The sequence below is a fragment of the Canis lupus genome, chromosome 13 (genome assembly GCF_048164855.1).
Source record: "Canis lupus baileyi chromosome 13, mCanLup2.hap1, whole genome shotgun sequence".
Lineage (NCBI taxonomy): Eukaryota > Metazoa > Chordata > Mammalia > Carnivora > Canidae > Canis > Canis lupus.
This window is the reverse complement of record NC_132850.1, coordinates 33109133-33135958: the sequence shown is the minus strand read 5'-3', so window position 1 is coordinate 33135958 and position 26826 is coordinate 33109133. Positions and strand designations below refer to the sequence as shown.

Below are 26826 nucleotides of genomic sequence, written 5' to 3'. Positions count from 1 at the left end.
AATGAAAGGAAATGTGTCTTTTTTTCTCGGTTGAAGAACACTAATTATCAAACATTTGGCAGAAGTCTACCACTCCTAATTGCATGAAATTATCAAACTGACATTTCTGAAAATGGCAGTGATGATGACTACATAGTGCAGTTAAATATCCTCCTACAAGATAGCTGTTTATCACTGAAAACACTTCACTCTTATAATTTCTCTGTGAACTGTTTCTGTAGTAAATTCTTGGAACTTATTTATGCATGTTTAGAATCACGTGCATTTTGATATTTAAATTTATAATAATAGTTGATCTCTGAATTGGGTACTCGATATTTTTTCCACTATCAACAGAGCCATGATAATGTGAGTAAAAATGTATTTGCAGAGAAATTAGAAGGTAGGTGATTTCAGATACATTTTCTGTAATTTCCACGGAAGGCGTGAAGATAGCACTGTGACTACCATGGCAATTTAACGGTATACGCTTACATAAGATTCAAAATTGGAGAGACATCTTCTCAACATAGTAATTATATTCCCTGTTGCAATTTTCTTTCTAATTGAAAACTGTAGATTGAATTATATTTTCTATGGGGATATGGGCGATTTCTGTCTTGGTCCTCCTCTATTCCCAGGGCCTAAGAAATTGATGGTGTCTAGGAGGTATTTCATAAGGCTTTGTTGAAGGAATGAATGAAAGAATTCAAGTTTCAGATATGATGGGGAGGATGAAAAACTTTTCTGATTTATGTTATTCAATCTCAAATATAGAAAAGATCACATGAATTTGAGTCAATAGAATATCAGATTTTTGCGGAACATCCTACATCAATATGAAACAAAGCCAATGGAAGAGAGAGAAGCGTTTTAAATATAGATCTGTGGCAATGTTAGGTTAGGTCAAAGGATCTTTGATGATTTGGCTAAAGCTCTTCTCTGCTAAATGGTATATTTATGTAGAAAGGTAGAGATTTAGAAATCACTTGCACTTAACATTTATGAAAAGAATTATTTTCTAAAATGAGAACAATGAAGTAAAACCTTGATGTGCCCTGAGAAATTTGAGCCACTCCCTTACAAAGTATAAATTTTATTTTTACACAGAGAGGTAATTATGTGGGGAAAATAATGTGGTCTGCGTATAATTTAAATATACATATATGTTTAAATATATATATTTATATTTATATATATGTATCATTTGACTTCTTTGGAAAGAACAAAGCAGATATTTTAAACTATAATTGATATAATTCCTAGAAGAAGAAAAATATGACACTGGTAAAACTTTCATTGCAATATCAATTTCTTTGTAAACACGTCCTTTGTGATTCTGTAGTCACGTGCCCCTTTCACTGACTACACATTGCTTTTACTGTTGTGCAAGGTCTGGACAAAGTACCAAAAGATCTTCCCCCTGACACTACGCTGCTCGACTTGCAAAACAACAAAATCACCGAAATCAAAGATGGAGACTTCAAGAACCTCAAGAACCTGCATGTAAGAATTCTTTGTTTGTTTTTAAGTTGTAACAAGATGGAACTCTCAGGATTTTTCAAAACAAAAGTTAGGTAACGCCAGTAGTACTTTATGGGAATATATAAGCACAGAAGCATTTATTAAATCCTCTATTTAGGGGATAATAGGAAGCAAAGCATCATATTCATTAACCCCTAAAAATCTGCCGACTTTCTTACATATACCCCATATATCTTTAGTATTTGCCTCCTAAAAAATGCTTTATATCTTAATCTTCTCTAATGTTTCATGAATAGAAGTCTTTATCTGCCTAGTTAGATTTTACTTCAATATTGGAAAAATATACAGAATGCATTACTGATCTTAGTATTATTTTCTTTCTTTTGTCTGCTTTCATTAATTTTCTAAGAGGTACCAATGTTGTAAAGGCTCAAAGATTGGCACCAAGAAAAAAAAGGATAACCATCCATATTTTATTTAGTAAATGTAATTCTGCCTTCAAATATCTTTATATCTGTATCTTTCTTTGTATTTAGGACTATACATGCTGCATTCTTTTCTAAAAATATTTTATTTATTTATTCATGAAAGACACACAGAGATAAGCAGAGACATAGGCAGAGGGAGAAGCAGGCTCCCCGTGGGGACCCCAATGCGAGACTTGATCCGAGGACCCCAGGATCAGGCCCTGAGCCAAAGGCAGAGAGCTCAACCACTGAGCCACCCAGGAGCCCTGCATGCTGCATTCTTATCTGTATCTGTGCTTTTATGGTGATTTTTACTCACCTATACTCTATTATAATGTTCACACATTTAGTCTACCAGACAAGATTCCAGTAGGAAATTGATGGCACTGTCAAAAGTGTTCATAGAGAAGACTTTCCTGAAGGGACGATTTACAAAGGGATATAGGAACCAACAAAGCATTGTGAAACACCCAAACCCACCTCAGAATAGTGGAGAGCTGTAGTCCTACCTCCTTATTTCCTGTCACCGTCTCCTATGGATGAGCTTAACTGGAGGCCAGGGGTCAAGGTCATCTGGGTAAAGCAGTCCCCAGAGTTCAGCTTCCCAGGACATAGAGGAAGGTTACAAAGAATAAAGAATGAGTATAAGTGTAGTTGGGAGAGATGTGTTATAAATGGAGGATGACCAACACAATCAAATAGGGTTTAGCATTGCTAAGGCAGCCTTCTATAAAAGTAAATGCATTGTCTTTTCAGATAGGGCATCAGAATCCCTATATATTCCCTAGTCCAGCTCTCTACCTGTGGGATAAGTAAAATGTAGTTTCCCCTCAGAATACCATTGCACATTTAGTATAAATAAGCCAGACTTCAATGTCCAGAATAAATACTGCAAGTCTCATGGTCTCTGTTTTCCACTCTGGTAGACCACTCTTGAAGTATTACGTCTGGTCTTGGGCAAGACATTTAAAGAAGAGCATTAACCACCGAGTTTCCTCAGAATGATGATCATGGGGATAAAGAATTTGGAAATCATGTCTTATAGACACAGTTTAGAGAGATGTGGATGCCCAAACAGAGTGAAAAAAGGTCATGAGTGACATTTTTGAAGGGCCATGTTGGAGAAGAGAAATTGGATTTACTTACCTCAAATACAAGATGACAGAACTGTCTTGTTGACAATCAAGTGGAAATTTCAGAGAAGCAGAGTTTTGCTCAACATTAAAAATACAATGTAAAGCATTAGAATTTTCAGAAAACAATGGAGAGAATTGCTTAGTTATGAGTGACCTATATGTAGAGATAAGCTTACAGCTTCTTATGATGAATATCATAGAAATACATTTTTAAGGTTGGGAGCATAAGCAGAAAACTAATTTCACATCCATTTAGTGTTTGTAGCCATTATAGAAAAAAATTGGAGGGATATATGTATATATATATATATATATATATATATATATATATATATATATAGTAAGAATAGTAAATAGTAAATACATAGTAAAATATAAATATAAAAATAAATCCTCTGATTGCTATGTATTAGAATAAGAAATATAGATTCAAGGGAAATAATGTAAAGTAAAACAAACTGATCATCATATGCTATAGAGTTATATATAATCAGGACAAGATTTAGTTATCAACTTTCATACAGCTAGGATGAGAAAAGCATTAAACACCCATTAGGAGAAAACATACTATATTTTTATAAGGATGCAAAGATTTTTTCCCTTAAGATTTTAAGATTCTCTATGGAGCAGTTAATAGAAATAAAAACAGCAAATAATATGGCATGGTCAATTTATTGAAATACAACAATAGAAGCCCTGTGTTTGTTAGTAGTGAATGCTACATGCATCAAGAAGAGACAAATCAGACATATCCCACATCAGGTTACCAGTTAGTATTTGAGAGAATATGGGACAAAGGGTCTTAGAGGATTAGCAGAATTTTGAAAGAAAGAGAAGAAAAGAAGGTCTTCTATACAAAAGGAAGGGAAAAGCATAAGAAAATAAGCAGATATAAGAGTTGGCTAGAGTGAAAGATATGAGCTAGAAAGAGTGAGGATAAGGCCTGAGCTAGAGATCTCAAATCTTGAACCAATGGTATCCATCTCCACTGATAGGATACCCAGCCTGACCCCCAAAACACCTTTTCTCTGCCTTCATGGCATGTTTTCACTGGGAATGAGCTGCTGGTGATACCATTTAAACCATCATCATATATGTTAAAAGACTGCTTAAGACAAAAATTAATACTATTTTCAATGAACTAAAATTTACAACTTCTTTTTATTTTTCTATGTTTACCCTAAAGCTACTTTTTTAAGGAAGGAAAATTCTTTTACTCTAATCCTAATTTTCTGTATGTTCAAGTATAATCGGGATAATTTCTTTAAACTCCTCAGAGCCTGAAATAAGAGATATCTGGTTTCTGCGGCACGGTTATTAAATCTGGTATTTGTAATAATATGTTCTTTCTTTTCCATGTTTCCTTCTCAGCATGTTTTAGGCAACTACCATCTTGGCAATATCTTTCTTTCTACTTCAAAGTATACACTGAAGAGAGGAAGAGTTTATTAGAGCTTCCAACTGTTCAGAGGATGTCAAACAACTATATTTCTCTTACTCTTTCATTCATGATTGTTTCTGTCCTTGTTATTATGCAAATAAACATTATAATTTCAGCAAGGAAAGCCACACTTGAATAAAAAGGAGGAAGATTAATGAAACTTTAGCAAAGGTTAAAATAGAAAGGATTTAACAGAAAGTTTCCTCTTTTCTCAATAATTTTATCAATTTAGACTCTGTCTCATAATGAGTAGTATATGCTGTGCAAGAGTAGTTTTATACTTGTATGTAGAGAAAAGCATAATTATTCTGTGAAATAAGGAAAATTAAGTAGTATAACGGCAACATTCAATGTATTTCCTTTGAATTAAAAAATTGAGTAAGGGATTTTTTTAATTAAAAATTAAGTATTACAAAGGTTTAAGTATAATAGCAAATATTTGTTTAACAATTACTATACACTAGGCTTAATACCTATATATACTCACTTATTTAATTCTTATAACCATTCTTTTGAGGTAGGCAGTCTTGATAAGCCCTTTATATAGAAAAGGACACTCAGGAAGAGAGAGGTTACGTGTTCAGAGTTACTTGTTCAAAGTCATGAAGCAAATAAGAGCCAAATCTTGAGATCTAAACTCAGGAGAATTGTGAATTGAGTCTATTCATTAACTGCCTATAAATGCAGTGGTAACTATACAATCCCTTAGAACAATACCTGGTGCAGTGTGAAGCCTACATAAGTGGCTTTGGAGAAAACCTTATGATATTAAGTCAAGTTTCCCATTTTTTTCTTCCAATTTTACTGAAATATAATTGCCATACAGCTGTGTGTAAGGTTAAGACATACAGCATAATAATTTCATATATTGCAAAATGATCATCACGATAAGTGTAAACATCCATCATACACATATCATAAATATATATTTTTCTTTATGAGGAGAACTTTTAGGACTTACTCTGTTAACATCTTTGAAATACAGCATGTCGCAATGTGGGCTACAGCCAGCATGTTGTACCTCACCTCCCCAGTCCTTATTTGTCTTATAACTGGAAGTTTGTTCCTTTCCATCATCTTCTTAGGTGAAGGTGATGAGAAGCCTTTTATTCCTACCTCTATCCTTTTTTATGCCAGTTTTGTCACCTCCCTACCTCCCAGGCTAGATCCCTTTTTCTTTAGTTACTAACAAAGAAGTTTGCTCTGATTTTTGAAGCTGTGCTTCAATTTTAGTTTAGGTGGTGCTCAGGGTATTTCCTGCCCACAAGCAACAAGTTCTCTCCTCCTCTGACTTCTCTCTCACCTCTTAGCAAAGTCATGATAAGCCGATTCTGCTTGTCTTTCTCCTTTATTTCTTTTTCCTGTTTTTACTTTTATTTGCATTTATTTTATGGAGAATTTACTCCCAGGCCATAAATATTAATTTCTTCAATTTCTTCTGGGATATCTTTTGCTTCTGTGCAACCTCTTCTTCTGTTTTAAGAGCAATCTGCTTTTTCAGTACAGATCACGTCAGTGTGGCAGGGAGAGCACAGTAGGGGTTCATCGGCCATGAGCCCTGTACATTCAACACCACATCTTAGGGGCTTTGCTCACCTGGATGTGCTCCATGATCAGAGAATCTACATCTAAACCCTTGAGTTCAGCATTATTCTCTGCATTTTTAAGCATGTGCAGTAAAAATTCAGCACTCTTTTTGGGGCATCTGTGTCCAGCCCCACTGTTTAGCCTGGACACACTTGCCAGCTCTAACATTGTAGCGATGGAATGGCACACATGGCTTCTGCAAAGTGGCATCCTTCAGATACTTGGTGGCTTTTTCCCATATGCATACCCTTGATGCAGAAAATGGGTATTTTCATACGTGTTCTTAAAGTGAACACAAAGATTTGAACATCTTGGTTTGCATGGTTTTGTTGGATTTTTTGGGTCAAGTAAATAGTGAACCATTTTCAGAGATCCACTTGGGTTGCTCACAGGAAGAGCTTTCCCTTTTTCATCAGCTGAACCCCTGAAGAATACTTGGGGTTCACCCTTGACTCTTTCTCTGATTTAGCTGGCCTTTGGTATTACCCAATGGAATTAGGTTTTGTTTTATTTTTTTCCCATCTCAACATCTTGTCATTGCCTGTTATTTGTAAATGTGCTTTCTTAAATATATATCACTGTGTATGGAGCTAACATCAACCATCTTTAAGCAATACTGTATTTTCAAAAATAAGTTTTTCTCACCTGTGGATCTCTCTTTTTCCTAAGGTTGGTTTTATTAAAGCACGAGGACAAGACCTGTGGGTAGAAAGAGCTGCCTCACCTATGGATCTATTTTATGTGAAGTTCTAACTCATATGGCTTTTAAGATTTTACTTCATTATGACCAAATAATTTATTTCTTTTTCAAGTGTATTTTAATTTGAAAGCAGGAATGTTTTCCACTGGACTAAAACTTCCAACCAACAATGCCATTTGAAAGGCACTTTGCAAAGAAGTCTATATACATTATCATGTATCCCCCTGTAAATGCTATTATTATTATTCCCACTGTACTGAAGAAATAACTGGGGCAATGTCACACTACCCCAAGAACTTAACAGCAGATACTACTATGGCACGCTCACAGGTAGAGGCATTGTCTAGTTATTATCTAATTTTAAAAAAGCAATATTTTATTAGCTGAAGTGACAGATAATACATTACCAGGCTGATTCTTCATAATAGGTTTCAATATTTAACATAAAATCAGTAGATTTTCAGACCATCTATAATGCATTCAATGATATCAAGCTTTCAGAATTTTCTTCCATAGATGGCAATAGAGGATTTTCTCTTTCTTCACAATTAAACATCTGCCATTTTGGGTATCTTTCAATGATGCAAATCCTCTCAAACCTTTCTTCTAGCTCTAGCTTTTACTAATTTCCTGTACACTTTGCTTGTTAATATTAATTTCCTATGACTTTCACCCTCATGAGTTTTTGAAATTTTTGTAATATTCATTGGAATGTCCCAGGATTTTTTTTAAAGATTTTATTTATTTATTCATGAGAGACACAGAAAGAAAGGAAGAGACACAGGCAGAGGGAGAAGCAGGCTCCATTCAGGGAGCCCAGTGTGGGACTCGATCCCGGGACCCCGGGATCATGCCCTGGGCCAAAGGCAGATGTTCAACCACTGAGCCACCCAGGTGTCCCAGATTTTTGTTTTAATCAATCCATCATCTTTTAGGATTAGCAAAAAGATTGTTACTTATATTAAGTTTTAATTAGTCAAATAATGTGAACTACATGAGGATGTACATGGGTTAACTAACCTAGCTGTTACCTTCAGAAAGTATTCCTGCACTTCTGATACTGGAAGTTCCCACTGTTTTATTTTTTGTCCAAAAATAAGTTTAGCAATAGCTATACTTACCAATAATGAATGAGAAGTAATATTCTATATTAGGAGAATGCAGAAACAAAAATTTAAGAATTCCCCAAAATATCAACATATTTAGCCACATAAAATCTTTATATGTAAAAAGAACAAAAGCAGAAGAAAAATATATTAAAGTTCTGCATTTCATATTAACTACATCTTTATGTTCTGTGAACCAATTATTCAAATATATTAAAATTTAATAAAGAGAAGTATGGTGATCAGGTCTTTCTTCCCTCAAAACATAGTAAATAGTAGCAGAACAAAAGGAGATTAATTTAACCTTTCAAGTGACAAAGATATGCAAAGAAATTACAATGAACTACAACATGATGTGCTAATTTGACAAACTTTTTGAAAAACTACATCTAAACTTATAAGACTGCAAGAAAACAAGAGAATCTTTACTCTCTTGCATTGCTGATGATAGTGTAACTTGGTGCCACTGTTTTGTAATGGAATCCATGACAGCAGTCAATGAAAATGGATTTTAGGCTGAGGGATGGATGCCTGTGGCACTGAATTCTTTTCAGGTAACTTAGGTCATTTTCAGAATTTCTATCTTTAGGAATTTTACTGTTTCAAAATGAAGTGTCTATGTACATATCTATATTATAATCTATATTTCATCACCTTTATTCCTGATGTTCAGATCCTCATACATGTCTTAAGTGAAAGAATCCTATTTGCTTAATTTTTTTGATTTGTTGCAATTTTGTAGATTTCTCTGTTAATCTCATTAATGGAATGAATAAACTACACACACCCATACACACACAGAGTGTTTTGGAATTAAGATGTTGTTTTTGTTCACTATCCACAGACCTTGATTCTTGTAAACAACAAAATTAGCAAAATCAGCCCTGGAGCATTTACACCTTTGTTGAAATTGGAACGACTTTATCTGTCCAAGAATCATCTGAAGGAATTGCCAGAAAAAATGCCCAAAACTCTTCAGGAGCTGCGTGCCCATGAGAATGAGATCACCAAAGTTCGAAAAGCTGTGTTCAATGGACTGAACCAGATGATCGTCGTAGGTACAGATATTCTTATAACTCTAAGGCCAGGATGGAAGGTCCACCTTAAAAGATTCCAAGTAAGCCATAGCTGCAGGAAAGGAAATTAGCTAGAACTTAGATGTCTTTAGCCTATAGGAGTAACAGTAGCAAGATCAGCAGAATTGAGATTTTGAATCTGTGCCTTATAATGTTTTTATTCTTCGTCCTTGAGGATCTGAGAATGTGGAGAAAACTCTAGGGCCAAAGTCACCCTACTGCATGCCCAAGATGTGGGATGGAATTAAGTAGTGATTAATTAGAGATATGTGGTGATACCTTTCCATCATGGGAATTGTTTCTATTGTGAACATCTATAAATCATTTGCTTTAAAGAGCACGTTCTACTGTTTTGCTCTATGCGTGGTAAAAAAAATGGTGATTTTATAAGTGTTGTACAAGATGCTAATTTCAAATTATTTAATGTTTTAATTCATCTGAAGAAAGTAATAGCCCCATAATAAGTGTGACTTATTAGCACTTGGTTTTTGTTGATTTCTGTGCAAACCTGTGTATGCACTTGAAATAAGTTTGGTCACTGTTCTTGCCACTATTGCTTCTTTTGTAAATCTTTGTGTTTTGTTGTGTTTGTTTGTTGTTTGTTTTAAAAAGAGAAAATTTTACCTCAGTTTGCTATCCCTCTGAAGAGTGTGTCTTAATTTCTCTTTTGCTTCTCAGACAAGAAACATCTCTTAAAATCCTTGTTGAAACAGACAGTACTCTGGCGTGCAATACCCTTGTATTGTCCACTAAAACTTTGCACTTCTTGTTTTTGTAGAGCTGGGCACCAATCCCCTGAAGAGTTCAGGGATTGAAAATGGAGCCTTCCAGGGAATGAAGAAGCTCTCCTATATCCGCATTGCTGATACCAATATAACTACCATCCCTCAAGGTGATAGAAAATTCCCAAGGCAGTTTGAACACCTAAATCTAAAACCTTTAGCATCCAAAAAATTGTTTTGGAAATTTAAATGGTGACTGAAGTAGCCAGTGTTATTTCTGGTAAATTCTCTACCCTTGGAAGTATTTCTGTTGCTCCTGGATGACCCCTGGGCCATCAAGGCCTACTGTAGAGGTAGCTAGACACTTTTTTTTTTTAAATGAAAGTTTTTGCGTGTTTCTTAAAGATTTATTTATTTATTCATGAGAGACAGAGACACAGGCAGAGGGAGAAGCAGGCTACTCCATGCAGGTTGCCTGACGTGAGACCCGGGTCTCCAGGATCATGCCCTGGGCCGAAGGCAGCACCAGACCGCTGAGCCACCCAGGCTGCCCTAGCTAGACCCTTTTACCTATAAAGTTTCTTCTAAGATATAACTTAGCACACAATGATTTCATATTAAATAATTGTAATAAAAAAAAAGAAATTGTGATAGCCCAAAGGAAAAAATACAGTAATTAAGGAAAAAAAAAAAAAAAAGCCCAGAATACTTTCATGACATTAAAAAAAAAAAAAAAAGAAAAAAGAAAAAAAAGAAACCTCTGAAACTGAGCCAGGTTTTACTTTGAGTCTCCAAAATTTTAGTGAATTCCTTTCCATCTTAGGACATTTCAGGCATTACTATCTGAATAACAGCATCCACAGGGCCATGCTCTTATATAATAGTGGCAGTTGTATGTGGTAGGGTGGATTTTGGTTTGTATGCTTGAGTTTAGTCTGTCCCTAATTGGCTCTAAGGTCTTGGGCAAGTTATTCAATATTTATGCCTCAGTTTCTTTATTTGTGAAGGGAAAATAATACTAATATACAACTCATTAGTTTGTCTTAAAATTTAAAAACGAACTAGAGAAATAACTGGCATGCAGAAAAGTAGTGGATTAATATTACCTTTTATTATTTCTTAAAAATATTTTGACACTCATTTTGCTAAGGCAGAGAGTACCAAACACCCGGGAAAGGACAGTGAAGTGGGTATACTTACTACCTGCCTTCAAGGAGCTTATTGCCTAGAGCAAGGCCAAACAGGTACACAGCAGTTATCACACAGCCCTGTGCTAAGTACTACCTGGGAGAGGCACCTAAGCCAGGCTTTGTGAATCAGAAAAGAAATCAAATCACCAAAAAGCAATTCCTCTAATTTTCACATTTTCCTTGCTCCAGGGTTTTAGTCTCACAAAAGCCCCTCTATATTCTCAAATTTTCCTCTCCATCTGGCCCTTCCTGAGCTTAGATATCTTGTTCTTGGACTAGGTACAAATGTAGGTTCTTGCCCACAGAAACCTATTACCCTCACTGAGCTTCCAGAGACACTTCAGCTCCTAGGAGTACATACTCCACAGAATGGTTTCTTACCACCCCTTGCCTTCTCCACAGTCTTTTTGCTACAGAAGATATTTTTATGCCCATAATAGCAACTACTGGTATAGATAAGATGAATCAATCGATTGATCTATTGATAGATATTGATCTACAGTTTATCAAGCACCTTCCTATTGGGCATCCAACTTGTTGCACTGTAATAAGTGTATTTTTTAATCCTTAGTGCAGATGTGTATATATCTACATATACATGATATATATGTTATATATAATATTTATATTATCCCCAGTGCAGATGTATATATCTTTATATTTTTAATATATTTTATATTTTACTACTATTTTAAAATTTTAATTATATTTTTACATATTACATATACACATATACCTTGCCCAAAGCTATAGAGTTATAAGAGGTGAAATAAAGAAGCTGGAATTTAAAGTTCAGGTCCTTTCCACTACTTCATACTGTCAGATGACTTGCATTAAACACCATCTTTGACTTTGCTCCTTCTTAATGCATCCTCCAAAATAGGCCTCGGGAACACATTTCATCACCTAGTGATCTGTATTCCTTATGTCTTCTCCCTATCCTAGGTACCCTTTCCTCACTATCTCTAGCTTACTTTTATGTATTAAACACTAACTATAAAAATTATAGTAACTAAATTTCGTTAAGCATGTATTAAATACCAGGTATTGTGCCAAGTATTTTTTAAGGATTCTTCTCTATGAGTCTGAACCATTCCTCTATAGTAATTTTATCGTAGCTGTTTAATACATGAGGAAAATGAAGCTTAAAGACAGGAAGTAAATGGTGTCCAAGGTCCTGGAACTAGGAGATGGCCAAGCTGGGGCTGCACTGTGCTGATGCAGAGCTCATGAGCATGAGCATTGTCACCAGCTGCCAACCTAAGTCCTCCCTCTCATGCTCATTTATGCCAATCACATATATGGGCCTGCCTTTCCTCAACCTGACCCTTACGCCTGAATATCGCCAGCCTCTGGGAGTCTTAATGTCCACACACCATCTACCATTAGGGAGGGAAACACAAGGCAGTGCAGCCAAGTGGAGTTATGACTGATCTGACTCGGCTGCTTAGTTGTCCTGGGGCTTCAGGCTGATGACCCCAGATCTCTAACCCCTCAGTTCCACGGTCTATAAAATGCAGGTTTGGTGACATCTATCTTCTAGGGTATCTGTGAGGATTAAAAGACACAGGTAAGACTTGTAATGTGCATGCATAGTATCTGGCATAAAGTAAGGTCTCAATATATTTACCTTAAAAAGGGAAAGGGAAATAAACATTTAAAAAAAATAACTAGAGTAAAAGATCTTAGCTAAAAGTTACAGCGGCAAAGGTTAGTGGTATCCTTGATAAATGTGCCTCTCTCTATCCTATTGCGAAGTTTTCTTCCACAGTCAAACTTTCTCCTGGTTATAATTTTCCTTTTGGAAAACTGATACTGCAATGGGGGAGACACGTAGAACCTAGGTAAGCATTATGGATGTGACAATAATTGTCATTCTAGAGACACTGCCTTTTAAAAACATCTTTTCATGGTGATAGGAGTGAAAAGATGTGTGTTCAGTTTGCTTTGTTATATGTTCACTTGCTTATTACTTACAGGCGCATTTTAAAAATCTACATTGGTTTATTCTAAGGAGACTCGAGTGGTTGAAATCCCTTATTCCAAGAGTGACTGTGGTTTCCTGATATTGAGTCATAAGAAATGACACAATTTTGATTTTGTTGCCAGACCCCCAAGCCCAGAGTCTCCAGGTTATGCAAATGAACACTGAACTCAAGAGACAGTTTATTAGAGAGAGCTTGCATACGGGGGAGCCGACAGGAAAGAGGAATGTTGCTGTCTGAAGGGATATTGTGCAAGGAATGGAAAGGCACTTTTCCGGGGGGCAAGGGACAGGGAGTGGGGAAGCATTCTTCAATCCCACAGTCATTATCTTGTGGTCATTACTTTTCAGTAGACACAAGACAATCACAGGATGCCTTTCTCCATGGTTGACATTCTTTCAGGGCTCCTGGAAAATAGAAATACTTGTGCAAGCAGGCTTTTGATTGTTACTTCTAATCTTGTCCAGACAACCATTACTCCTAACAACAATTATCTCATTTATTCGCTCTCTCAGAAGGAGGTACTTGTCTCTGAGTGGATGGAAACTTTTAACCTTTGCCTCAGACCAGTGGTTTATAGGGATTGAGTCCCTCTTGCTGTTCCTATACTGTCTCAATTTCTTTTCCTTAGTGAAGAGCTTGCTGTTTTAACTCCCTCTGACCATCTCAGAGGGAGCATATCACATTCCCTACCTAGCAGCTAGATGATCTCTAAAATTTGTAATTTTGAGTCTCTGTTTCTTCGTCTATGAAAGGAGGTTAACAAAAAATAATGTGTAAACCAAAAAAAAAAAATTAAAGAAGCCAAGTTAGAAAAAGTGCCAGTATCAGTGTTTGCCACATTACAGACTACCTGGTGAGTATAAGAAGTTCCCTTCCTTAGCATCTCCTACACAGAACATAGTGCCACAGAGAAACTCATGAGAAGTTCAAGTCAAACATGGACGAAACTTCTACATCCAATAGACAGCATTCAATGGTGCTCAGTGAAAATTCTCATACCAAACATAACCTGCAGTTCTCTAGTTTTGTTCCTGATGGACAAATAACCAGCACATTCTGCTAAGCAGATGTTGGTTCTACGTGTAACCAATTTGCTCTTTTCTTTGTAGTTGTTGCTATTCTTGTAAGTGGAACAATATGCTCTTTAAAAAGCTGTATAATAGCGTAATATATCCTCAGATGGCAGGAGGAAATGAAAATAAAATGCTTAAACGTTTTTATTAATATTACTAAATTTCTAGAAACCATAGCCTTTCAAGGAGTACCATGCAGAGGTTGCATGGATACTTTGGATCTAAATTTATTTCCCCAGGTGTTCTACATATGGCAGATGCCTCGATTATATAGGCTTCAGCATTCCTCTTGTGTAAAGAAAAAGCCTTGATTGAAAAGATCCAAGTAAGCTTTCACTCTTTCTATACATCCATGTTGCAGAGGCATTTGATTTTTTGGTTTGCCTGTTTGTTTGTTTTTTAATGTGGAAAAGCCAAAGAAGACTAAGGCCAGAACGGTCTATTGGTGTTCATGATTTATGATACTCATTGCTGAAATACCTAGTTAAATTTGTAGATAGGTTTCACTTATACCTAATCTCTTTCTTTCTTTTAAAATATTTATTTACATTCAATTTGCCAACATATAGTATAACACCCAGTGCTCATCTCATCATGTCCTAATCTCTAATTTCTTAGAGTTCAAATGCTTATCTCACTTTAGAGTCGGCATCTTTCATCAGTGACAGTGTTAGCTTAGTAACAGAGGTGTGTAAGAAACTAATGAGATTCAGGGTTTGACTTCAGTTCTCCGATTGTATCCAAACAATCACTGGGACAAAAATTTAGGACGCGATAAACGCACTCTGCGTTTTTGTTAAAATTGATCTATAAGAAAAGTAAAAAGTACTGTACTACTTCCAAAAGCATATATTATTACCAAAGGGATGAAGGAAAAGATAAAAAGCAAAAGTGATGAAAAAGATGAAAAACAAATCCTTTAAAACTCCATGTCTTTTCGCAAATTGACTGATGGCCTATTCACTGGTTGTCTTTCTACATCCTGTAATTATGTTTCTCTGCTAGTCTAACATTCCGTATTTCTGTATTTCCAGGTCTTCCTCCTTCCCTTACTGAATTACATCTTGAAGGCAACAAAATCACCAAGGTTGATGCATCTAGCCTGAAAGGACTGAATAATTTGGCTAAGTAATAATATTCTCTCATGATCTTATTCCATAAAATGGCCAGATATATTAGTGCCTACATGCTCAGGATTAGACATACAATGGGTGGTTTTTGACCCTACCACATTTTTGTTGTTGGTCCTAACAACCTCAAACCTCAGCATGCCCAATTATTTCTTTAAAAAACAAGGAACCAGCACACTACCATGAAGATTATCTACTATATTGTTTTGAGATTAAGACCTATTTTATGCACAAGGTATCCGAGTAAGTCAGTATGTTCAGTCAATATGTTCTAACTTAGTTGCATTAAACAGAAGGTTGGGGATCCCTGGGTGGCTCAGCGGTTTAGCGTCGCCTTTGGCCCAGGGCGTGATCCTGGAGTCTCAGGATCGAGTCCCATGTCGGGCTCCCTGCATGGAGCCTGCTTCTCCTTCTGCCTGTGTCTCTGCCTCTCTCTGTCTCTCATGAATAGATAAATAAAATCTTTTTTTTTTTGATAAATAAAATCTTAAAAAAAATAAAAAAATAAAAATAAACAGAAGGTTAAGTAAATTACAACAGAATATTCCGAATTTGAAAATGCCTTAAAATGAAAGCTACCAGGACGTGGAAATATTGGGCATCCCACACTATAGTACTGGAATAAATACAATGCAATTCTCTCACCTCCATTTTTTCAAGAGTCTTAAAATGTTTCTGGACATTTAGTGTATTCTAACAAATGAAGTTATTTTTTTTTCCTAGCCGTTCTTACCTTTTTCTTTTTTCCTGATAGATAATCATTTATTCCTCTGCTGCTTTCTAGCCTAACTTTAATCTTTCTACATTAACAATCTGGTTAAGTAATAAAAAGAGGGTAATGCTTGCAAACTATCTGTTTATCTTCAAGGAATACTCTGTTCTTGAACTGTATTACTGAATACTCTTATAAAGGAGCACAGCGTTATGCCAAACTGACTTATTCCTCTTTTGTCTTTATAAATTTTATGGTAGCCAAACAAATATAAAGTATATCCTTGAGAATTAGTTAAGACCAGATGATGTATAATATGGCTTTTCCCATTTCTGTGGCGATTTCCCAGTACGCTGGTGGATGGTGAAGGCTGAAGGCGAGCATGTGCATAGGACTCTAGCTGTAGTATCTTACCCTGGTGTCTCAAGAGATAAGAAATAATTTATCTAAAGCTATATTTTTAATTAAAAATTTTTTTTCTAAACATTTTATTTATTTGAGGGAGAGACCAAGCATGAGCAGGGCAAAGAGGCAGAGGAAGAGAGGAAGGGAGAAGCAGGCTCCCCACTGGACAAGGAGCATGATACAGGGCTCCATCCCACAACCCTGGGATCACGGCCTGAGCCAAAGGCAGACACTTAACCAACTGAGCCACCCAGGTGCCCCAAACTAAAGACATTTTAATTACAGTCTCTAATATAGCAAATATATTTCAGAATAGTATTATGTATCACCGACCTTTGTAATCTTGTCTTCTAGTTGCAGAAAAATGTAGGAAAATAAGTTCCATTGCGTATTGTGTAGGACAGCTAGTAGTAGTAGTAGTAGTTGTAGGGATGAAAAATGATGTAATTCAAATACGGTAAATCCTTAATAATACTTGTGCCTTTTTAGAAAAAAAATTATTTTGTACTGAAAGTAGAAAGGATATTTTTAGAAAATTCCCTTAATTAAAATTTGGAGCAGATTGGCTCATTGACCAAGCAAACTTTTCCAACTCTTTAATTTATCAAACAAATTTCCTTTTGGAATCAAGTCCACAGAAATCTGTCTACGAACCATCACATCATCGTGTTGTTTATTCTTCACTGATGTTGGAACATGAGAGGTATTTTGGTGTTGAAAATCAAAACTGTGAAAAGAAGAGAAAAGCAGCCACTGTTTTTAGAACATTGGTGTATGGCAAATATTCCAATTAGTTAAGAGGAACAAGTGGGAAGAAAATAGTATATGCCTCTCTCCAAAAATATAGGATGGTTTTCAGGCAAACTTGTTGTCTGTTATACTCATATACCTATATGATCATCTCTCTTACTAGGTGGATTTTAGTCTTTGACGGGAAGAATCATGGTTTTTGAGCCATGTGTGCCCTGTCTTCATAAGCCTTCATAAGCCTTCATAAGCTCTGTCTTCATAATATCTTGAACATAGTAGGTCCTCAAAAACATTTGTTGATTGCATATATAAATAAATCATCAGAAAAGCGAACTTTCTTTGAATCCGTTATTAGGAATGTCATATCCTAAAACTGTATTAGCCCCAAATTGGATATGGGACTTGAAGTGTTATAAGGAATAGGAGATATAATTCTGTGTCTGAGGTAAATGTCTAAGACTAGGGGAAAAACAAAAGTTTCTCAGTCAAGATGCCAGTTTAATAATCCATAGCTAAGATAAACTAACCATTTTATTAATAGCCTAAAATCAATATACCATGATTTCAATTATTTCAAATACCAAATCATGATTAAAATTGAAGGAATTTGGTTACGTAAACCAGAATCTAAATCCCAAAAGGGTTCAGAGATCAGAACTAGCTAAAGGCAAGCAAAACTTTCCTAGGAAAATTTCCCTAGCCTATTCTATTACATTTCAAAGAGCCCAGTAGACTCTTCCTCTTTCTCTCCCTTGGAACTTTCTGGCTTTCCTTACCTTGTTGCTTCATCCCTGGTATCCCCTTTCCATCCTTTTGGATTGGCAGCAGCCTGGTTTTAATGGAGAGTCATTCATCCCCAGAATGCCAAATAAATCAACCTTGTCTCCAAGTTGACTTCTGCCTTTTGAATCCCATTTACTATTAAGGAACCTCACAGCTGCAGAACTTTCACCTTGTATGGATTTAATTTTAAAAATGCAACCCAAAACTTTGAGTGGCATTGTATAAGAAAGGTCAAAGGGGCCAAGAAAGAGACACCTAGGTCAGAGATCAGGGCCAAAAGCCAGGAAAGTTGGCCACAGGCAAATTCTGATAGTAACAAATGGTCACTGATAAACAAAAGCAAAATGCCAATTCTGTTAACCTTCCTGGCAGGTAGGTTTATTGATTCATTAAAACCTTCTACTTTTTATTTCCAATGAATAAATTCACATAATAAATATACAGTTGTTTGGTTTCCGAAGTGACCAAAATGACGATGGTATTCCTTCTCGTTTTCTCTGGAGTGAATTGGTTATATTCATTACATATAGAAATCAACTCAACAGCTATTCATTGATCATAGCCAGCTCTGTGCTAGTACTGGATATGCCCCAAACTGTCATTTTTCTCTAGGAGAGATACATAAGTACACCCCTTGAGTTTTTTAAGAGGGTGACAACAGGAAAATTTGCTAGGAGATGCCTGTCCAGTCTGGTACTGTCAGAGGGGTTTCAAAGACAGTGGCTCTAAGCTGGGAATTTAAGAACAAATGGGCTTTGTCCCAGCTCAGAAAAAGGTTGGAAAAAGCATTCTAGGCAAAGGGAACAGTAAGTGCAAAAACAAACTTTTTCTTTGACTTGAGAAATCACACAATGCCCGTAAGAAAGGCGTCCGTGTGCAGTGCATGCACTCATATCTGCTTTCTTTTACAGGTTGGGACTGAGTTTTAACAGCATCTCCGCTGTTGACAATGGCACTCTAGCCAACACTCCTCATCTGAGGGAGCTTCACTTGGACAACAATAAGCTCATCAGAGTACCCGGTGGGCTGGCGGAGCATAAGTACATCCAGGTAACACATTAGCACTAAATAGTGCCAGGAGTATCTAGGGAGCCGGCCCTTTCTACCGGGATGTCAGGAGGCAGGAAGCTCTGCTTAGAAATCTTTTGGCAGAAAGGTATTTTTAATGTTTCCATGCAAGTATTCATTCATATGTTTCATGAAAAATATAGGTTTAAATTATTATTTTTTTAAAATAGGACTTTTACCGTAAACAGTGTAGTGCTGTCTTCCAGAATCTCATTTTTTTAAAAGATTTTATTTATTTATTCATGAGAGATACAGAGAGATAGAGGTAGAGACACAGGCAGAGGGAGAAGCCGGCTCCCTGCAGGGAGTCCAATGTGGGACTCCATCCCGGGACTCCAGGGTCACGACCTGGGCCGAAGGCAGGCCTGAGCCACCCAGGCATCCCAGAATCTCATATTTTTAATGAAGCAGGTAAAGTATTTTCAAGACATAAATCAGTGGAACAGAAACATAATAAGGGTTGAAAAAGATGATATAATCCGTGAAGCATAGACAAGAAATAAAATAGCAGTTTTAATTTTTAGCTTCAACAGGTTTCACATAGTTCAAAAGGGAATGTTTAGCTAGCAGTGTGACTGAGTTAACTTTACATAAATTATCGAGTTATACCACATTCTTAAGCATAAGAAGGTACGACCCATTGGTCCATGTGGTAACAGAGCTTTCTAGTCTGTAAATCCATAAATGTAAGTCCTGCTTGTTAGTTTAAATAGTAACAATATTTTCATGTGTATCAACATAACACTTCCATTGTTACTTTGAGGAAATAGAACAAATGTGTTATTCAAATTTTATATCCAAAAAATTAATAATGTGATTATTCATAGATTTTATGTATTTGCCTTTTTTACCTAAATTTTCAGTTTCATTAAAGGCCATATTTAAATTGTTTCTTTCAGAAATTCGTATAGGTGCTTAGTTTAATCGTGATGATTCAAAAGTTATACCTTGAGGTCCCTGGGTGGCTCAGTCAGTTGAGCATCAGACTCAAGGGGCCAAGGTTATGATGTCAGGGTTGTGAGACTCAACCCTGCACTGGGCTGTGTGCTCAGCACAGAGTTTGCTTGAGATTCTCTCTTCCTCTTCCTATGCCCCTCCTGCCATGTTCGTGCTCTCTCTGTCAAATAAATAGATCTTTAAAAAAAAAAAAAAAGGAGAGAGAGATTATACCTTGACATTGATGCTCTATCATAGGTAAATCCTTTTTATAAAGTTGCCATTTTTGGTAATGTAATATTTCAACTTCTTTGCTTGGGGTTCAAAATAAACTTACCCCTTAATCTGCTGTCAATTATGTCAATATGTTCCTGATCTCTAAATTTTTACTAAGTTGTGACAAAAACTCCAAATGAAATTAATATATCATGATTTACATAAGGTCTCTGTTTGTAGTGGGCATTTTTTGGGGGGGGGGTTGGGGGTTGTTTTGTCTTCATTTTTATATCCCAGAGTAATGAGTTTTACCTTTTGATTGTTGTTTTTCGAATGTTAGTCTAGATATATTATTGAGTTCATAAAATAAGTTAAATGAGTTAATTAAGAACATTTATGGGATGGGCTAGATAGGCTAGGCTAGGCTAAATGGAAAATAAAATAATATTGTAATGGTATTTCCATTAAAATTTTGTTTAAATGCACATGTTTACATATACTAAACATATGTATTGTGTTTCTTGTGTGCGTCACAGAGAAAAAATTATAAAGCATGCTATTTTGTAATCTTTGTTGAATATCAGCAAATCTCATGGGCATTCACACAGGGCCTCACTCTACGTTTTTCATCTTAGTTGGCTGTCCATGCACCCATTTCATCTCCCTTCTTAGGGATTTCACCTATTTTACTGTCTTTTGTGCAAGTATATAACTCAGTTATTTTTATTAAAACTATATAGTTCTTCTGCCATCACCACAATCCAATTCTTTATTTTTTTTTGTTTTTGAAGATTTTATTTATTCATTTCAGAGCGAACATGAGCAGGGGGAGAGGCAAAGGGGGAGGGAGAAGCAGACTCTCTGCTGAGCTGGGAGCCTGCCATAGATCCTGAGATCATGACCTGAGCCGAAGGCAGATACTTAACTGAGTCACCCAGGTGGTCTTAATCACAATCCAGTTCTAACGTTTCTATTACCCCCCAAATATTCCTCTTATCTTATTTCTAGTCAATTTTCAACCTCATCTTCTGCCACAGGAAATCATTCATCTTCTTTCCACTTCCATGGATTTGCTTTTGCTTGAAATTTCATATAAATAGAATCAGTTATTGTAATGATTTTAGGTATCATAGCAGGAGTCATAGCATGCATGAGTAGTTAATTAATTTTTATTGGTGAATAGCTTTCCATCGTATGGGTATACTACATTTGTTTGCTAGCACTACTCGTTTTGATTACTGTTTAGCTTTTGATTGTGTTTTGAAATTGGGAGTGAAGGTCTTTTAACTTTGTTCTTATTTTTTTTAAACTTTTTTTCTTAAAGAATTATTTATTTATTCATGAGAAACACAGAGAGAGAGAGAGAGGGGGGCAGAGACACAGGCAGAGGGAGAAGCAGGCTCCATGCAAGGAGCCCGATGCGGGACTCGATCCCGGGTCTCCAGGATCACACCCTGGGCTGCAGGCGGCGCTAAACCGCTGCGCCAGCGGGCCTGCCCTGTTCTTATTTTTTAAACCATTTTTGAGGATTTATTTATTTATTTATTTATTTATTTATTTATTTATTTGAGATAGAGCGAGTGAGTGGGCATGAATGGGGGCATGAACGGAAAGGCAGAAGGAGAGGGAGAAACAGACCCCTTGCTGAGCAGAGAGCCCGATGCAAGGCTTGATCCCAGGACCCTGAGATCATGACCTGAGCCGAAGAGAGACGCTCAACCAACCGAGCCCCAACTTTGTTCTTATTTTTTAAAATGGTCTTGGCTATTGGCTATTCTTGTTTCTTCGCTATTCTTGTTCCTTCATATTTTCATATAAATTTTAGAATCAGCTTGTTTGTTTTTGCAAAAATAGCCTGCTAGACTCTAAGAAGGACTGCGATGAATCCATAGCTCAATTAGGAGAGAATTGTCATCTTAATAATATTGAATGTTCCAATTCATAAGCATGGAATATATCTCCATTTCATGTTATTTAATTTTTCACAGCAATGTTTTTTTTTTCATTTTTAGTATACACATCTTACATTCTTTTATTAAGTGTATCCTTATTTTCTTTATTATTTTTGTGTTGCTGTCAATGAATTGTTAAGCTTAATTTCATTTTTGAATTGTTTTTTATGAAAATATAATTGATTTTGTACATCAATCTTCTGTTCCAGTACTATGCTAAAATTGTTTTTAGTAGCAGAAATTTTTGTGCACTTCTTTGGATATTCCATATTTGGTATCATGCCATTTGCAAATAAAGACAGTTTTAATTATTCTTATCGGAATTATTTTCCATTTATTCTTGCTTCGTTGCACTGGCTAGAATCTCCAGTGCGGTATTGAATAGAATTGATAAAATCAGATATCTTTGCCTTGTTTGCTATTTTAAGTCAGAGGTGGACATTCAATATTTTAACATTAAGCATGACATTAACTAAAAGTTTTTTGTAGATGCTCTTTATCAAGTTGAGAAAGTTCTGTTCTTAAGTTTATTGAAAATTTTTATCACGAATGTGTATTCAAATGCTTTCTTTGTGTATCTGTTGAGATTATCATGTGGTTTTGCTTTTTATTCTTTTAATATAGTATATTAAATGAATTAATTTTCAGTTAAACCAGTTTTACATTTTTGAGATAAATCATGTTTGGTCTTGGTCATGGTATATAATCTTTTCATTTGTTATGAAATACAGTTTCCTAATATTTTGTTAAAGTTCTTTGTCTATATTTGTATGAAATATTTGATTACAAATTGTGTGTGTATGTGTGATGATTTTTGTCTGGCTTTAATATTAGAAAATACTGACCTCAAAAAAAAAAAAAAAAGAAAAGAAAAAGAAAATACTGACCTCATAAAATGAATTGGGAATCTAGCTTTCTTTTTTACACAGACTAATACTTTATTCTTGATATTTTTTTCTCTTCAGTATTAGCCATCAACTCTAACCAAACATGTCTTCCTTTTCTTGCTAATCACTGCTAGGAAATAGAAAATGGCAAATGAAAAAAAAAATTTCAGTTTGAGAATCATAAAAAAAAATACTCAGGGGTATTGTTTGGCTTTAATATCCCTTGTTTCTGTTTTTTTTTTTTTTTAAAGATTTTATTTATTTATTCTTAAGAGACACAGGCTCCATGCAGGGAGCCCGATGTGGGACTCGATCCCAGGTCTCCAGGATCTGGCCCTGGGCTGAAGGCAACGCTAAACCGCTGAGCCACCCGGGCTGCCCTTGTTTCTGTTTTTATATTCTATTGTTCTCCTTCTAAACCCTTTCATAAACAAGGCCTTTTTCACTTGCATATAAGTGACTATTCTGGTAGGTGGAACAATATTTTAAGTGAATTATGATAAGGTAGTGCCTCATAAGTTTTATAACGTACTTGAGAAATTGTTGCCTTTTTATTATATTTCAGCTTTGGTTGTATGATAAGTCACTTCTTGCTCTTCAGAATTCACATGTACATAATGGATGTAAAAATCCATTTCTAAAGTCCTTGAAAAAAAATTCTATAAACAAGTTACCATTATCTTAAATATAATCATAAAATTCAATTCAGAAAAATTCTAATAAACAATAGAATTATACTCATAAGGTAGAATTTGTAACAGTTAGTTTGCATTGAAACTTTTCTTTTATTCATTCCAAATGCTGAGGTGCTCAGTGTTCCTTAGGGTTTGTGATTATTTTGATTCTAATACTGCCTGTACTCTTTTTCTTCACTATATATTACTATATATATATTATAGTATATATAGATATATATATAGATATATATATATATCTTCCTCATTTTGTATAATTCCTTAAAAGGTACATCATTTTATCCTTTCCCTGAAAACATAACATTTCATGTAGACATGATTTATGAAATAGTATGAATTTATTCATGTATTCATTCAACATATATTTATTGAACACCTACTCTGTTCTAGTAGACACTGAAGATACATCATAACTAAAACAACATATTTCTTTCCTTATGGAGCTTTTATTATAGAGGAAAACAGACAAGTATATAATATACGATATAGTGATAATTACTATGAAGATTTTAAAAAGTGTAATTGAATAGTCAGGGACTTCCCCTGAATAGTCAGGGAAGATTTCTCTGGTAAGAAGAGGTTTCATGAATTACATGAGGGAGTAGCCTTGGAGACATCTTGGAGAAGATGGGTCCAAGTGGGAGAAAGAATGCATGCCAACCTAAGGAAGGACTGTGATTTTTGTAATAGAGGAAAGTAGGCCAGAGTGGTTAGATTGAATAGTGAGGGGAGATGAGGTCAGAGTAGAAGGATGTCAGATCATGTTGGATTTGTGGGCCAATGTGAGAACTTTGGGATTTATCCTGCATGAGGTAGGAAGCCACTGGAGTGTTGAGGCAAAGAATATATAATTTGGCTTACTTTTTAAAATGATTGCTTTATGAGCTAAGGAAAGAAGAAAGAGACAGAAAGAGAGAGAGGGAGGGAGGAAGGAAGAGAGGGAGGAGGGGAGGAAGGAAAAAAGAAGGAAGGGAGGGAGGGAGGGAGGGAGGAAGGAAGGAAGGAAGGAAGGAAGGAAGGGAGGGAGGGAGGGAGGGAGGGAGGGAGGGAGGGAGGGAGGGAGGGAGGGAGGAAGAGAGGCAGACAAGCAGGAAGGAAGATTGATTTTAGGACAAAAGAGGAAACAGGAAGGATGATTTCAATCATCCAGAAGGAGATAATGTTGTAGGAGTCGACATGGGGAGAAGAACTAGGTTATGTGTACATTTTGAAGATTGAGCTAGCAGCATTTGTTGATGGTTGGCTAGAGTGTGTAAGAGAAAGGAAGGGTCAAGGATAAAGACTAAAGAGAAAATAGTATTCAGTATATTTAGAGGAAAATAATCATTCTCCATTATTTCATTTTGCAGGTTGTCTACCTTCATAACAACAATATATCTGCAGTCGGATCTAATGACTTCTGCCCACCTGGATACAACACCAAAAAGGCTTCTTATTCAGGTGTGAGCCTTTTCAGCAACCCAGTGCAGTACTGGGAGATCCAGCCATCCACCTTCCGGTGTGTCTACGTGCGCTCTGCCATTCAGCTTGGAAATTATAAATAATTCCCAAGAAAGCCCTCGTTTTTATAACCTGGCAAAATCCCATTAATATCATTGCTCAAAAAAAAAAAAAAATGAAAGCTAGATACTGGAAACTTAACTGCAATGTGGATCTTTTTCCCACATGATTTATAATACATAAAGCCGAATATGCAGTTTAAATAATTGCCTACAATAAAAAAATATTTTGCCTGCCATTTTCAGAATTCTTTTTTGAAGGTTTCTGTTGATGTTAACTGAGCTATTGCAGATATTTTAATTTCCCTAAACGTAAAATTTGGAGTAAATATATATATATATTCTTGACATATATGTGTGTGTGTGTGTGTATATATATATATATATATATATACACATATATATGTCAACAATTCAGTAAAGCTTTTGTTTAATTTTCAGAAGGAATCAAATAAAACAAGTATCCATCTTCTGTAGTTCGTAGGGTGTTAGGTCCTTTAACGTAAAGTCAAACTTCAAATTCCATCTAGCTCTGTGTTAATCCCTGTTATTACTGGTAAAGCTTCATTTGAATATGTAAATTCAGTTTAGGCTATGTAAAATTTTTGCTAATGTCATCATTCTGAAAAAAATAAATTTACAAATACATTCAAAATTACCATTGTAAAAAAGTGTAATTGTAAATCTTCCCTAAACTCTATTTTCTGATGAAAGCAGACACTGTGTTCTTGACAAAAATAGCACATCTTTTCAAGTTCTCAGATATTTCTTTTACTCCTGTTTTTTGACACTTGTGTATTATAACTTACAGTATCTATAATCAGTGCTAAGTTGGTAAAGCCTAATTTTCTCTGATTGGTCTAGAAAGATGGTATTTTCAGTTGCTAAGATACTAAATTGGTTTTAAAACATCATGTGTATAATCAGGCTGCTCACCTGAACATTTCTATAATTACTAGATGTATTAGAAATATTTGTTGCATTTAGTTAAATCTTCAAGTTTAGAATTTTTTTCTGCAGAATTTATAAAGACCTGTCAAAGCATACAATTCAACAGGCCTGGGGAATGGGCTGATTTACAAAAAGTAGAGATTTATTAAAAAATATGTTTATGTTATCGACATCTAATAAGAAAACATGTGAGGATAGTTTTTTTTTCTACAGTGTTGGATGTTTTATGATGCAAGTACTGATAACCAAATCCAAACTTAAAAAAAATATATATTTATTTATTTGACAGAGAGCACACACATGCAATTAGTGGGTGGATGGGGGTGGGGAGGGTTAGTGAAGGAGGGAGAGGGACAAGCAGACTCCTTGCTGAGTGTGGAGCCTGACATGGAGCTCAGTCTGAGGACCCTGAGGTCATGACCTGAGCCAAAAATCAAGAGTTGGAGTCTCATCAGACTGAGCCACCCAGGGGCTGCGAATTCCAAACTGGCTTAAACCATAAAGGAAAACCCAAAGAGTCCTGCTGTTAGATGAGCCTTTAGGTACAGTGTGATCAGAGTTCCAGCCAAGTTTCTCTGCAGTTCTTTCAACTTTGCCTTCCTTCATTACTTTTTCAAGCTGGTCTCCCTTATAGGTGACATATGACTCTCCCTCTTATTGACCACTCAGAACACAAAAGCATATCAACACAAAATTTCTAGAAGTCATGAAAATTTATCTATTACGTAGCAACTTCATAGCCCTATAGAGTAAATACTATAGACATTCCCATTTTTTGGTAGAAAAGTAGACTGAAGTTAGGAGAAATTAAGAAACTTTTCTAGAGTCAAATAAATACCTGGTAAATACATGGCAACAGAACTTTCCCTTTCAATTTTTGCATAAGTCAGGG

At 35.7% G+C, this 26826-nt stretch overlaps 1 protein-coding gene across 14 annotated transcripts in view; it reads left to right on the top strand.

Annotated features, from left to right (window-relative positions):
- DCN (decorin) overlaps positions 1-25222 on the top strand; it is a 53787-nt gene extending 28565 nt beyond the window's left edge. For all 14 annotated transcript variants that reach the window (XM_072773057.1, XM_072773058.1, XM_072773056.1 and 11 more), the window contains 6 exons: positions 1373-1485; positions 8746-8959; positions 9756-9869; positions 14985-15078; positions 18642-18780; positions 24834-25222. In XM_072773057.1, coding sequence (XP_072629158.1) covers positions 1373-1485; positions 8746-8959; positions 9756-9869; positions 14985-15078; positions 18642-18780; positions 24834-25028 — 869 coding nt within the window. In that variant the 3' untranslated portion in view covers positions 25029-25222. The remainder of the gene's footprint in view (positions 1-1372; positions 1486-8745; positions 8960-9755; positions 9870-14984; positions 15079-18641; positions 18781-24833) is intronic.
- The last annotated feature ends 1604 nt before the right edge of the window (positions 25223-26826 follow it).